This window comes from Penicillium diatomitis, assembly GCF_028827545.1.
Source record: "Penicillium diatomitis strain IBT 30728 chromosome Unknown utg000004l_segment0_segment0, whole genome shotgun sequence".
NCBI lineage: Eukaryota > Fungi > Ascomycota > Eurotiomycetes > Eurotiales > Aspergillaceae > Penicillium > Penicillium diatomitis.
Window position 1 is genome coordinate 1,348,614 of NW_026623176.1, and position 13,915 is coordinate 1,362,528.

Consider the following 13,915-nt stretch of genomic DNA (forward strand, 5'->3'; position numbering starts at 1 on the left):
AATCTTCTCATTGTCCACCAGCATTGCGTAGAGCCTGACTGTTGATCTAAATTGCAGCATTCAAGGCAAGCCACGACTCAGCCTCCCGATGTTTTCGGCATTCAAGCCGACAGCCTCAACAATGCAGGCACGGCCCGGTCCCGCTTTGGCGCTTACATAACCCCCCGTGGACCTCGGGCTCAGACTGCGGCGGGTGCCGCATGCCCCCGATAACAATAGATAGATGACTCCAACAGAACCGGGGCACCGTCGCCTGTCCGAGGCCCACCCACGCAACGACCGGCCTCCCCGCACGCCGCGGGGTTACCTCCCAATACTTTTTTCTTTCTAAGCTGCCCTGCACATTGCTATCATCCATGAGCTTCTTGAGAAAGTGTCAACTGTCAACTTCAGTCCTGCGGAATCTCTCTTTCTCCCACCACCGCCCAAAGCCTCATCTCCAGCCGAGCATCTTTACTCTTCCTCCTCACCCCACATTGATTCAACGAGCAATGGCGTCCGCAATGGCCAAGCGTCTCGAGGGTAAGACCATCGTTGTGACTGGTGCGTCATCAGGAATTGGACGCAGCACCGCGAAAGAATTTGCTCGTTCATCGCCCAAAAACCTCAAGATCATTGTCACTGCGCGCCGCGTGGATGCCCTGAAAGAGCTGGCCGCCGAGATCAAGGCCGAGGTTGGCGAGGGTGTCCAGGTGCTTCCTGTGAAATTGGATGTGAGCAACCCAGAGGAGATCAAGAACTTTGTCCCTTCTCTACCGGCTGAGTTCCAGGAGATTGACGTCCTTGTGAACAATGCGTAAGTTACGAATTCCTTGCTGTTTGAGCGTTGGCTCTTTGGTGGAGGCCGTGGGGTCATACTCACCCATGTGGGTTTTCTAGTGGTCTTGTCAAGGGTGTTGCTCAGGCGCCTGAGATCGCCACTGAGGATATGAACGTCATGTTCAATACCAACGTTACCGGTCTCATCAACATGACTCAAGCTATCCTGCCCATTTTCAAGAAGCGGGATGAGGGCGGTCGTGGCGATATCATCAACATTGGAAGTATCGCCGGTCGTGAGCCTTATGCTGGAGGAAGTATCTACTGCGCCACCAAGGCTGCCGTTCGCTCTTTCACCGATGCCCTGCGAAAGGAGTTGATTGCCACGAGAATTCGTGTGATCGAGATTGATCCTGGTCAAGTCGAGACCGTGGGTTCCATCCATCTTCAGTGAGGGGACGCGCAGTGGCTGACAATAACCTAGGAGTTCTCTGTTGTGCGATTCTATGGAGACAAGTCAAAGGCCGACGCCGTCTACAAGTAAGTCCTCGGTGCCAAGACCCTCTGTACCGAGTTGCAGGACTAACCCAGAGGATCTAGGGGAGTTGAGCCTCTGACTGGAGATGATATCGCCGAAGTTGTTGTGTTTGCGGCTAGCCGTCGTGAAAATGTGGTCATCGCCGATACGCTCGTCTTCCCCAGCCACCAAGTAAGCTACCACGTGCTCGGTAGTTTTCCTGCAAAACCACATAACAGTGAACTTATTGTTTTTTCTAGGCTGCCGCGGGTGTCATGCACCGTAAGTCATGAACGACTCTATGAGCTGGGTATAGAGCATAGACTGGAATTAGACCATGCGAATGGTCGTCCTCGTGATCATACAAACACAAAAGTGCTGTGTCTTAGGGTGTATGACTATACTATGGACACATTTCACAGAGCTGTCATGTCTATAATCTACCGTCTTCAACATGGGTCTTTGAAGAATTTTGAAGCTATACCACTGCCCCTTTCTGTCATCTATCTACCGTCCGTATGCCTGGGGCAGCGAAACAAGGTCTTTCCGCATCAGCCTGCCTCATACTCTGAGATCGACACGTCTATTCGCTGAATGATCTCAATATCTTAAACAATACGTGTTTGAACAAAACATTAGATGACCCAGCAGACTGGTATTATCCCAACGAGGACGATATCGCTGCCTTAGATCCCAGGGCCCCTCCCCCATGTCATCGGCCCGGGGCACATGACAGTTTAATTCCGGCACGATTCTATTGTTTGACTCAGCCATACCGATGGTATCGGACGATTTGGGCCACAGCATGGTGCAAGTGCTATTGTGATCCAGGACGGCGGAGCCACCTGACTGGCTCCTGCTGTGCTGCAGACCTGCAGTTGGCGCATCGCGGCTCGGAGGACGGGAGGTAGAGAGGCCGTCCTTGTGCTGAATCGCAGTCGAATGCATGTCCTGAGCAACCATCACACCTTCCTTGCCATTTTCCGACCAACCACAGCGGCACTGTTGCAATGCACCGAGAACTAGGCCCGCGAAACCACTTGAATCAGAGCCCTTCCGCCTCCTACGTACGTGGTCCAGCAATATGGGAGTTAGCTCGATTGCCCACTTGCCATTGCCAAGACCGGGCAATCAAAACGATATTAAGAACCAGATCCACCGGTCTTCCGTGGTCCCCTGAATCAATGCCACCTTGTGTCTCTTCTTCTTTGGCACTTTATGACCTTTTTTTTCGGTCGTTGGCCAAATGTCCAAGGTTTCGATCTCAAAACTTTACAACATGTAGAAGGACAGGAGCTTACAGGAATCCTTGTGGCCCTTTCAAGAGGGAAGTGTATAAGAAGTGTACGACTCCCGAACTCCCGAACTCCCGACTCCCGACTCCCGACTCACCAGACGACCCTCGGTAATTGCCCTCCACCTCCTGGAGAGGAACGCCCTCTCGAGTCGAGTGGGAGGCGTAGAATATTCCGGGCGCGTTCTAGTATCCCTCATCGAATGGTTCTTTCCCCCCATAGTGGACCCCCGTCTTGTCTATTTTCTCGGAACTTCAATAGTTTGCAGTTAGCACATTTGGAGGGTGCCAACTTTTGCCCCCTATAGTTCCATTGAACTCGCGGGGCCAGGCGGGCCCATGGGTTTCTCTCGTGCAGCGTCAACAGGCTGAAAAGGGGGAGGAAATTGATAATGAGAGAGGTCAAGCGAACCGAACTGATTGAGATTGGGACTCTATACTTCTATAGAGTTCTGAGGGATCACTCATCCACCACCTTGGGGACTTCCCCCACTCGCACATGGGCAACCCCGTTGATGTCCCGTTGATGTTCTGCCTCAGAGGCTCAGACACATTGGGGGGAGGGGGGTCGATCCCGTGAACCGGTCTGTGTGCTAAGGGATCGAATCGAGTCCACGTACAACGTGAAACTAAGTTCAGGAAGGCCAATGCCCACTGCCCAGCCATCTCATCGGGGGTCGACATCCACTCATGGTACCTCTCGACCGGGTATCTGCTACCTCCCGTCAGAGGCTGAGTACTTTTTCCTCCCAGTGCTGACACGCCCGACAGTCGATTCGATCAGGTACCGGGTGACCCTTGTCCCTGGTGCCAGGGACCTGCTGTGGGTGACTCGCTGAGCTGTGTGAGTGTGACCCATCATCCATCAGCAAACGGTTTTCAAAGGCTCATGCAGGCCCCATCACCAACAGTGAACTGCATCAGCAAAGGCTGAAGACTCCGCTGGCGGAAGCTCCTCAGTGCTTCTGTCTTTCTGTCGGTGCGTCTGGTCTCGAGTTGACTAGATCTGTAGATTGACTCTGATGGCGAAAAAAAAAAAGAAAAAAAAAAAGGGACAAGAATGTCGGGTCATCAGCCAGTATTGGCATGGATGTATGCCAGGACGACTTTTGACTTGCAGGCCAATGTGCCCCCTAAACCCTGAGTGTTGCCATCACGAGCCGTAGTATGACTGGAGGATGACAGTAGCCATGTACTAAGTTATGGAGTACTACTATCTTCATATGTACCCTCTCGGTTGAACGTCTTTGCCCCTGTCCGCGAGATACTAGTCGAAATTTTACTGCGGCCCCGTTTCTCTTTCGAATTCCCCTGATTCTCTCTCACTCCTCCCTGCTCGTTTTTCCCACATCTCTCTCCACCGGTCTCATCTCACTCTCAGTCCAGCCTGAACATTGAACCCTCGTTCCTGATTATCAGTCTCTCTACGATTGACCGTTGACCATTTCCCGCACGCGATCCCCATTTCTCTCGACCGTCCCGTCGACACCGCTTTCCTCGTGACTAGTGCCGCTGCCCGGCACAATTTTCGGGTCGCTCCTGAATCCCTGCGACCGCAACACAAGATCCCACCACCCCCCGTTTACAGAGTCCCTTCCCCCTTCGATCTTCAGTGTCTCGGTCCAGAAGGATTCGCTCCCATTCCAATCGTGAGACCCTTCTCTTAAATTCACCTGTGGAATCTTTCGTGACCGATCCCGCGGTTGGTCTGTTTGATCTCTCGTTACAATGGCCTCCAAGGTATGCTATTCTCTTGCTTGTGCCTGACCGCCAGGCCCCCCTCCCCCCCCCCCTGCGAGTTCCTCTGCGGGCCCTTTACCTCGACGCTCAGATTCACCTCCACGGCCGGGATGAATCTCTCCGCCAGCGAGGACCAATTGACTGGCAAATCATATCAATGACGTCGATGAGCTTTCAATTGCTGACTCTCTTGCCTTGCGGGTGCATAGTTCCTTCGAGAATATAAGTTGGTAGTGGTTGGTGGTGGTGGTGTCGGAAAGTCGTGTTTGACAATCCAACTGATCCAGAGTCATTTCGTGGACGAGTATGATCCAACAATTGAAGGTGAGTGGCTCACGATTCGGGCTCTCTAGCGGCTCATATCCTTGATGAGGAGTGAGATCCAGATCGCTGACGGGTGCTTACGAACGCGGACAGATTCCTATCGCAAGCAGTGCCTGATTGATGATGAGGTCGCTCTCTTGGACGTTCTCGACACGGCTGGTCAGGAGGAATACTCTGCCATGCGAGAGCAATACATGCGAACCGGCGAGGGCTTCTTGCTCATCTACTCGATCACGTCGCGTCAATCATTCGAAGAAATCATGACTTTCCAACAGCAGATTCTCCGTGTCAAAGACAAGGACTATTTCCCCATCATTGTCGTGGGTAACAAGTGCGATTTGGAGAAGGAGCGAGTGGTGTCTTCGGAAGGTACGTACCCACTCTGTGAGATTCTACGGTAATGGTCTTTCCAGGCTTCCGCCCAGAGAGGATTCCTCCCCAAATGGGACAGTAATCTTTCTTGCCGGCTCACCACGCTGTCGTATGCACCGAACTGCAAAGCTAATCGTCTTTTCTTTTGCTCCAATAGAGGGTGAAGCGCTGGCTCGCCAATTCGGTTGCAAATTCATCGAGACCTCCGCCAAGTCTCGTATTCACGTCGAAGACGCTTTCTACGACCTCGTCCGCGAGATTCGCCGATACAACAAGGAGATGTCCTCCTATCCCTCCGGCTCAGGCGCCTTTGGAGCCCGTGCTCCCGAGAACAAGATGGAAGTCAGCGAGCCCGGCGAGAGCGGTGGATGTTGCTCCAAGTGCGTCGTCATGTAGATGTGCTTCTCAGATACCCACGCCCATCCCGCGACGAATCCTTGTTCCGTTCTCGAAACCCGAAACTTTTCTTTTTCGAAAAACAAAAAGGAGATGGCATCTTCATTATACCACACTCAAGGCTCGCATCATACCATTTTTTATACATCGCGAAAACGATGCGACGCAAAAGGCGTATCAGGGGTTTGTGAGGTGTGCACCGCCCTTGTCGGAAACAAAAAAAAATCTTGAAAACGAAAGAACCTCTGATTGTGGGGGGGGGGGGGGGGGGTTGTTGCGCGTGGCAATTCGTATTTTGGGGAGTCGGGCTTGTCCATGCTCTACATTCGACGGGTGGTGGTCCCTGCTCGACTTTCGTCTTGGAGCTTTGGCGCACTTCTGGATTGAATTCTCCTTGAAACCCTGGGGATTGAAAAGCAACACTGCCGCCGAGACGATGTGGGTGAGGCTATGCAATCGCTCCCGCTTGAACTTTGTTTATCCATTTGTTTCTGCCCCTCGGAGTTGGCGAATTGGAGCTTCGACACGACATGATTTGGCAACCTCGCGCGGCAAATCGTTGAATATTCCCATCTTTTTTGACGCCAAACCTCGTCTCATGAACATATTGATTCCCCCTTTTTGTTTTGCTTTCCCATTCTTCTGCCATTCCCTCGCGGGTCTCGGTGAGATTTCCTGGCGTCGATGGCCCATTTATCCGTTTTTATGCTATTTATTTTGGTTTCGCACATGATGTGCTGCCTGGGTTCAGTCTCATTTCATCGCGTCGTTTTTCGCTTTTCTTCATTTCCCGTCAAATCTACTGCCTCCGTCCATTCCCATCTTGGTACTGTGGTGTTGACCGACATTATCTGTCAATATATACATATACACTCCCAGAGGGAAGTCCGGCTCTAATTACCACATCGAAGCGCATCTCCCGCTTTTACTTTCATCTGTGTTGTTATCCCGATGCCATATGGGGTCATTGATTATACACCAAGCCCGTGTAAACCCACCAGCACTCGTGTGGACCTGATTACATGTACCGTTTGTAGACAGCTCTCGATTAGCTGGGGTAGTGGACGTTCCAGCGGGAAAAACGGTCCACATTACTGAAGTAGGAGGTTTGGCCCACTTAGGTAGGTATCCGGTGCTACCAGCACTCTTGGACGGGAACCTTCGAGCGTTATAAAGAGATCGACGTTGGACTGAAGGCCGGTGGACTTACGCGCGTGTCCAAGAGATCCAAGTCTTTCAACAAGCGTTATTCCTTCAATCAACTATGTCGTTCTCATCAATATATGCCACCCCGCCAAAGTTACTGACTGTATACATGTTCCGTGTCCGAGGGAGGGTCCAAATCATCCTCCTTCTCGACCAATTTACCCTCCACCCCAGCTTCCACCTCAGCCACCAACGACTCCAAGTACTCCTTGTTGGCGCCGACGAGAGTCACGGTGTTGCGCTTCTTTCCCCAGCGAGGGTAGCTACCAACCTTGACACCCTGCGGCTCAACCTTGGCAGCCAACTGGGTCAAAAATGGTGCCACCGCACTCTCTGGCAACGGCGTGCTGAACAGGAACCGGAAGGTTCCCTTGCCTTCGGGATCGGTGAGACGGGGCACAAGGTGAGGCTTCATGTTCAGCAGCAGTCGCTCGAATAGACGGGGTACTCCGGGGAGAATGTGCACATTGCCGTTGACCACGGCGATCGGCACCCACAGGTCGTCCGCGACGAATAGGGCTTGCGACTCGGCGGACACGTTGGGGTCGTAGGGTAGTTCGACCATGCGCAGCTTGGCGGTCAGGCCTGGAGAAGGGGTTTCCCAGTCGAAGTTCGGTTGCTTGGGGTGTGGGCGCGAGAGTCGTTTCATACGCTCAAAGGCGGGCTGGTGGAGTTGGAGTTTCAGGCCGAACGCCTTGGCAATGGACTGGTAAGTGATGTCGTCGTGACTGGATTTAGTGGAGGGTAGGTAATGCGTCAGTTGTGTGCATGCATGTTGTCGCCATTCTGGAGGCCTCGTGGGTGGACAGGGGAGAAGAAAAGATGGGAGCTCTCACGTTGGACCGATGCCTCCACTTGTCACGACAAAGTCGTAGTTGTCGCTCATACGACGCACAGCCTCCATGATATCCTCCTCGTCGTCGGGAATCACTTCGATGCGCTTCAGTTGGATGCCGAGGCCAAAGCAGAACTTGGCCATGTAGGCCGAATTGGTGTCGACCGTCTATTTGTTCCATCACCGAGTCAGGACTTTGTCAGCGCGATTCTGACCACCAGGAAGTTACTTCAAAGGGAGAGACGGGGTAATTGTATCCCTACCTTTCCGCCGAGGACTTCATCGCCAATAATCAGGCAAGCAGCCGTGTGAATGGTACTTGAATTCGGAGCTGATGTCATTGCGAACGGGCCGGATCGCCGGGTCAGGGACGTGGTCGGAAGGGTTGGGGAAGCTGCACGGACGGAGCCAAAGGGACGGGCAAGCTGTCGTGTGAGAAGATTGAGTCGGTTCAGCATGAAGAAGAGGGACGAGTCCAGGTGAATTGAGGGCTTCGAGGGAGACGAGAGAGTGGAGGTATAGAAAGCTGGAAGGATTGAAAGAAGGGTCGGTGCCCTTTGAAGATCAGGACTGCGGCGTATCGATCGATCGCGCCGAGGAGCAGCGAGCGCAATCAGGTGGAAAGTGGGGAACATCAGTCGGTCGGAGCTGGAGGGGTGGAAGAGGCACCAGACCACTACTAATCATGGATGCCAGTTCGAACTCCACCGACTTTCGTTGCTTCTCCCGTTTCTCCAACAAGCCACACCTGCGCATATCTGCATAACACTTGCATCGCATATCATCGAAGCTAGTCCTCGACTTTGATCTCGTGAATACTTGATCGCGAGCAATCTGCGCCCGTCTTCTTCCAGAATTACCATCGCGTGCCCCGCCAAACATCCCCTGTTCCAGTGCATCATGGTACGCTCACCCCCACCCCCACTCTGAATGTTTACAACAATCGCGGGCAGAGCCTTGCAGTGGTGGACAAGTCGATCAATATGAGAAGGTGGACTAATTCTTGGTACCCTCTAGCCCGGCCTATATTCATTCTCACCCGAGACAAAGGAGCGACTACGCAAGTTTCGCTTGAGCTCGTCAAGAGCCAAGGAGCCGCAAGCCCAGATCTGTACGGTCCCCCTCCTAGTGACGATCGACTTTACTCAAAAGGAGGCTTTCCTTCGTGCTTGTCACACCTGATCCGACCGGAGGATGAGGTCTGGGTCAATGTCTTTGTACCACATGGTTTTTCAATGGGTTGGGGTTGGAAAGTTTCACTGACTCTCGACACTTCGACTTCTCCAGATGAAATCGACAAGAACACGGGGGAGATCCGCCCCAAAAATGACGAGACATATACCAGCATGATGGACGTAGCCGATGACCTGCCTGAGACTACGCCGCAATTCATCGTTCTCAGCCATCCATTGACCTTGGTGAGTTCACCCGAGAGCGTAGAGTGTGTCACCCCCGGAAAACAATGTACAAGTATTGATGGCGAGATTCCCCTATTCAGAAGGATGGCCGACTATCCGTGCCCTACGTTCTGCTGTACTACAAGCCCGAAAACTGCAAGACAGATACCATGTATCAGTATGCCAATGCAGTCGAGTTGATGCGCACCACGGCTGGTGTGAACCGTCTTGTTCCGGTGGAGAGTGAAGACGATGTTATTTCCATCGAATCTAAGCTGGCTGGTGATGATTAAGCGTGTATAACAACGGGAGCACGGGGTATTGTTTGCTTAACCATGATTTCATCAAGACAGTGGGCATCTATTCTCAGTCAATACAGATGGACATGATAGAGGCATACGGCAGTGCAGATCCTAGAGACGCGTCGCTGATAGGTGTTGTGTTGGGTTTCAGTGGCGCACGGCTAGCTGAGATAAGTTCTTGAATAGCTGCCCGAGCCTCTCCCAGAAGAATGCGAAGCCGAGGCCTTGAGATTCTCAGCAGCATGACGCACAGAGAAGGAGTTGAAGAATGGTGACCCTGCGACTGGCGTCCCAGGATCCAATCGACCTGAGGGGATCATGAGGGCTGCACGGTCGTAGCTGCAGTGGCTGGTTTAGAATTTGGACCCTGTCAGCTACTTGATGACCGCGTGTGGGAACATTTGGCGACTAATATATTTGAGAATTTGTTCCCGAACATCCTATACACATGAATCATGTATGGTACACCTACACCAACCAAGATATTTCAATTCAAGCGGGGAGTATCGGGTTTTCGAACACCATTAACAGGTTACTATCAAAAGACTGCTCGTATACTTGTCATTATCTCAGGCATTCCAGCCCCATCATCGATGCATAAGGTACGGGACCTTCACGATCCACTCTTATACAAGGGCACAAATTTCGCGAATAAGAGATCTGTACTGGTCTATTGAATCGTACACCCATCTGTTGCCGATGCCGAATTCACCCAGGTCACAATTTACGGCTTCGACACTTGCCACGATACGGACCCCGAGCACCATGAATCCTGAACAGTACCAACATACCATGTACAATCCGTTGGAGCATCAGCTCGCAGATAAGCACATCTACTCTTCTGAGCTGAAATGAGAACGTTAGCAAATTGATATTGTCCTTGAAGTGTCCCGGGCGTTGCCACGAAGGGCGAAACCAAGGAGAGTCTTGAGTCACCTATGAGCACGGCATGAAGGGGACCATAGTCGAATGTGCGCGATGCGCTTGCGCTGTTAGGTAGAGGAGGAACTAGGATGGGAAGTCTCCTGGACGGCACTCTCGTAGCAGCTAGTCGGGACTCGGGGCAGTGAAATCTTGTTGGCTTGATAGCAATACTGGGTAGTAATCTTGAAGGCAATTCCCTGTATTGTAGACAAAAGGTAGGGGTATTGTAGACTTCACGGCGACACGAGAATGGATATGGTGCATGTTTTTGAAGTTGCCTGTTGAGATTGTGCCTTGCTAGTAGAATGTAGATCAGGAATCCGGGCATCACTCACACCTCATCACTTGGGTTTATGAACATGGATGAGTTACCACCTGGAACTTACCCTCACGATTACACAATACATATGTACGTAGTCGTCAGGCAGTAGGTGCCATGGTACAGGCGCTCCTTGGTATCACTCTCGTTGGACTGCCCTCACCTCTGAAAGGTATCTTTATAAGCCATGGGAGATTCCCGTCTAAATTCAGTGCTAGCTCAAATCCCACCTAGACCGTCCAACACTAATCTATTCACCGAGTGAGAGGCTTGAAGCTACCAAAGTAGACATAGCTTGTTGTGCCTGATGTTAAGTCGATATATACCTGTGGACGAGCGAACTCGGATGAGCGGCAAAACGACCGTACTCGAGATAGACGGTTGAAATTGGCCGTTAGACACCATTGAATGGGCATAGAGTGCACACTGCACAGTACAGACTAGTCAACTGTAATACCGTGTTGATCATCTTCACATTTCACAAAGTCAGACGCGTACATCGACTGTGATCTTCTCGAGATGGAGAGAGACCGCTTTTCCTGGCGACTCGTGAGGTGCAGTGTGAGGACTGAGTACATCAGTCCAGAACACAATACGTGACTACTCACTAACAGTACTTGGCCATCTTCCATCCCATGCCATTCCGTTCCTTGTGGTCCTCCTCTCCACCTCGGTGGACACAGGACCTACCCTAGAATTTAGACCAGTTCGACCCCAATCTCATGGGTGGGCCCTCGATTCCAGCAGTTTGGGTGAAAGCACTGACCACCGACGCTGGTCCACTGGTCCAGTCTGGGCCCGAACCTTTCTTGACCCAACCTGCCGGGCCGTGGTCGCAACCCCCCAGTTTGGCCCGCGACTGATTCCCGAGAGTTTGGGTGGGCGGGAAAAATTACAGCGAACAGTCACACACTCGTACAGTAACCTTACCAGGACTGACCGACTGAGTCAGTGGGAGTGAGTAACTTACGACAGGACCTCAGGGCGCCAGTACGCCAATACGGCAGCAGGCTAGCCTGGTCGTGTTATTTTGCACCAGTGAAGAACGGAAGATACTTGCATGTGAAATGGTGCTGAGGACACGGAGACGGGCTCAAGGGAGGTGTGATGTCGATCAGGACTTGACCGTGAACTATTTCGGATCTGCGACTTAGATTCGATGCTCTCAATGAGGGACGCCCACTTCGGCACTTGAAGGTCACAATCAAGTTTCTTCAGGGCCATCAACCGATGATCCCTTCTGCCAATGGAACGGAAAGTCCAAGCTTTGTTGTTCAGAAGGAAGAAGACTCCCAAGCCGGTCGATCGTCATCCTAGGATCAAACCCAACAGCCCGACACCCTCACCCAGTGAATCTCCTTCCATTCGCCCAGTCTAGTTGAGCCAAATGGATTTGCGGGATGCAGCATCACCGTTGTATGTCAAACTCCGGTATCTGAGATCTTGCATGTGATTTGGACATTTGCAAAGTCTGGATGGTCCATCCTGCCACTTCATCAGAGGAGGGGGCGTTCCTAGCGTCGCAGTAGCGTCTCCTCTAGTCGAACTTTGGGCACGGAACCTGACGGGAGACTCTCGGGGAGTCGGGACTGATCATGTTATGATTCAATCTCAAAGTACTGTCCCAGTGTACGTTGCTGGTGACTTGTCGAATGCAAACTGCAAAGCCCCTTTACGTTTTCAACCGCCAATGATTCAGGCAGCGGATTTGATTCCCCCCTGTGGTTGTAGCTTTTCCTCGCACGATGTCCTATACCTGGCCGTTATGAGCAGCCCCAAACACAGGTCCAATCGTAGATTTTTGTTCGGAGGTAGCAACAGTGACGTGAACCGGTGATATCACTGATCATACCTGCCGTATGGCAGATCAGAAGATGGTCTCCGCCCTGTGCAAGATCGGATCGGAATCGTACTAGTATTGCTTAGATGATTTCTATCCTTTCAATGTCAGATTGTCGCTGATCTTTGCATTCAAACTAAGTTATATAACAATTCTATTAGGCCTGCCGAGTGTCCACCTTCCACCCAATTTCCAACCACCATCGACCACGAGTTCCTCCAGGCCCCGACGGGATGGCGGATAGGGTCCAGCCGGCTGGGTCCCTCCTTTCGGGGTTTGGTTCCAGCCTCGAGTATCCCAGTGACAGCACTCCCAGTCCCAGTGGGGATGGGGAACAAGGGGGTAAAGAGTCAAAGACTCTGACAAACAACATGACCCCCGTCAATCCAGCGTCTTGGGATCAGATCCACCTGCCGGACGGAATTGTACCACCGATGCTGTAGCTCGACGCGCGAGGTCATTGTCCAACAACGTCTGCTGGAAAGCGGTCGTCCAAAGATCATGACATTGTCAACAGGTGGTTTCCGATCAATGGACAGTCCACGATGGTCGGACATTATGGACAGCTGTTCATGCCGGGCATGAGGGCCGTGCTCGCAGTAGTGACAAGTCCTACATTTTGACGTAGGTAATCCATTCGCTACCTATCGTAAGAAGTTGTTGGCTTGTCAGACTATTAGACTAATAGACTATCATCAGATAAGTGAGTGACAGAACCAGACATTTTAACTACGTTGATGAATGCCTAAATTCAACGTTGATGCACGGGCGCCTTTCCGGAGAAGGAGTGAGGCCCCTGCGGTCATTTCTATTTTGTGCAGTACTGCTGTCGAGTAGTACTATTGTACTACCATGTCCTCGCTTCGTGCCTCTACTGACCACCGAGCATTGCATCGTTGCGTTGGTCCGTTCGTCCGCTCGCCTCTGCGTTGAATCAGCCCACTGGACCCAGTCTGTCGGTGCCAGCTAGTGATTCCAGTCGAAGGACATGAGGAGAGTAGCCAGCTGCATGGTCTAATGTACTATTCGTAACGTTGGAGAACTATATGATGTACCCGGTACTGGTTCGACGAGTAGTAAATGAACCTTGTCACGGTGAATGGTGAAGATAGTCCGCGATGGGCCTGACGATCAATTGATTTCTGACCCTGCCAGAGACTCCGTCATGACTCGCGAGGAGATCCCACATGAATCAGTCTTGACAGCGAAGGTACCACAGTACCTTTCCGACATCAGCAAGACTTGTCTTGGGGAAACCACAGGGAAAAGAAAAAAAAAAGATACATCACCCCATTGTAAAGGACCTTTCAAACCCGAAAAAGGAGCAAGCAGTAATGAATGCAGTGCCACTCTCCCAAACCCTCGGGTTCACGGTGCATTGTTGAGTGATCCACCCTCGTCTGCACTCTGCAGCATGCGCATATCCAGATGATCGTTTCCACTCTTGCGCTGTCACCCTGTCACCCTGTGTGGCGATGACAATACACAAACTGTATTTGGCAATGCTCCGTCTCCAACACTCTAGTCTTCAAAGATTGGTTGCGGAAAAGAAGCAGTTCACCAGGTAGGATTATTAGATGCTGCATCTTCATTTGATCTGCTTCAAAAAAAAATCGGGCATTCTCCGCTGCCCAAGGGCTTCAGCCGGCCTGGGACTTTCCCTCAGTATACCCTACTTACAAATCCCTGA

General features: G+C 51.8%; 4 protein-coding genes across 4 annotated transcripts; 3 read left to right on the plus strand and 1 right to left on the minus strand.

The window, feature by feature from the left end:
* Positions 1-491: 491 nt before the first annotated feature.
* On the plus strand, positions 492-1,715 carry N7539_003759 (SDR family oxidoreductase; the record flags this gene model as incomplete). Its single annotated transcript, XM_056933361.1, has 6 exons — positions 492-796; positions 880-1,189; positions 1,244-1,299; positions 1,360-1,468; positions 1,537-1,558; positions 1,699-1,715. 6 exons carry the CDS (start codon positions 492-494, stop codon positions 1,713-1,715), a joined length of 819 nt encoding a protein of 272 aa, XP_056790902.1.
* Positions 1,716-4,298: 2,583 nt separating this feature from the next.
* N7539_003760 (Ras family protein) lies at positions 4,299-5,402 on the plus strand (the record flags this gene model as incomplete). The annotated part of the gene is made up of 4 exons (XM_056933362.1): positions 4,299-4,310; positions 4,520-4,634; positions 4,728-5,003; positions 5,164-5,402. 4 exons carry the CDS (start codon positions 4,299-4,301, stop codon positions 5,400-5,402), a joined length of 642 nt encoding a protein of 213 aa, XP_056790903.1.
* A 1,300-nt stretch (positions 5,403-6,702) lies between these two features.
* Positions 6,703-8,078, minus strand: N7539_003761 (flavin adenine dinucleotide pyrophosphatase; the record flags this gene model as incomplete). The annotated part of the gene is made up of 3 exons (XM_056933363.1): positions 6,703-7,336; positions 7,445-7,611; positions 7,707-8,078. The coding sequence occupies 3 exons, from the start codon at positions 8,076-8,078 to the stop codon at positions 6,703-6,705; spliced, it is 1,173 nt and encodes a 390-aa protein (XP_056790904.1).
* A 265-nt stretch (positions 8,079-8,343) lies between these two features.
* Positions 8,344-9,133, plus strand: N7539_003762 (GMF family protein; the record flags this gene model as incomplete). Its single annotated transcript, XM_056933364.1, has 4 exons — positions 8,344-8,346; positions 8,461-8,554; positions 8,731-8,861; positions 8,942-9,133. The coding sequence occupies 4 exons, from the start codon at positions 8,344-8,346 to the stop codon at positions 9,131-9,133; spliced, it is 420 nt and encodes a 139-aa protein (XP_056790905.1).
* Positions 9,134-13,915: the final 4,782 nt, after the last annotated feature.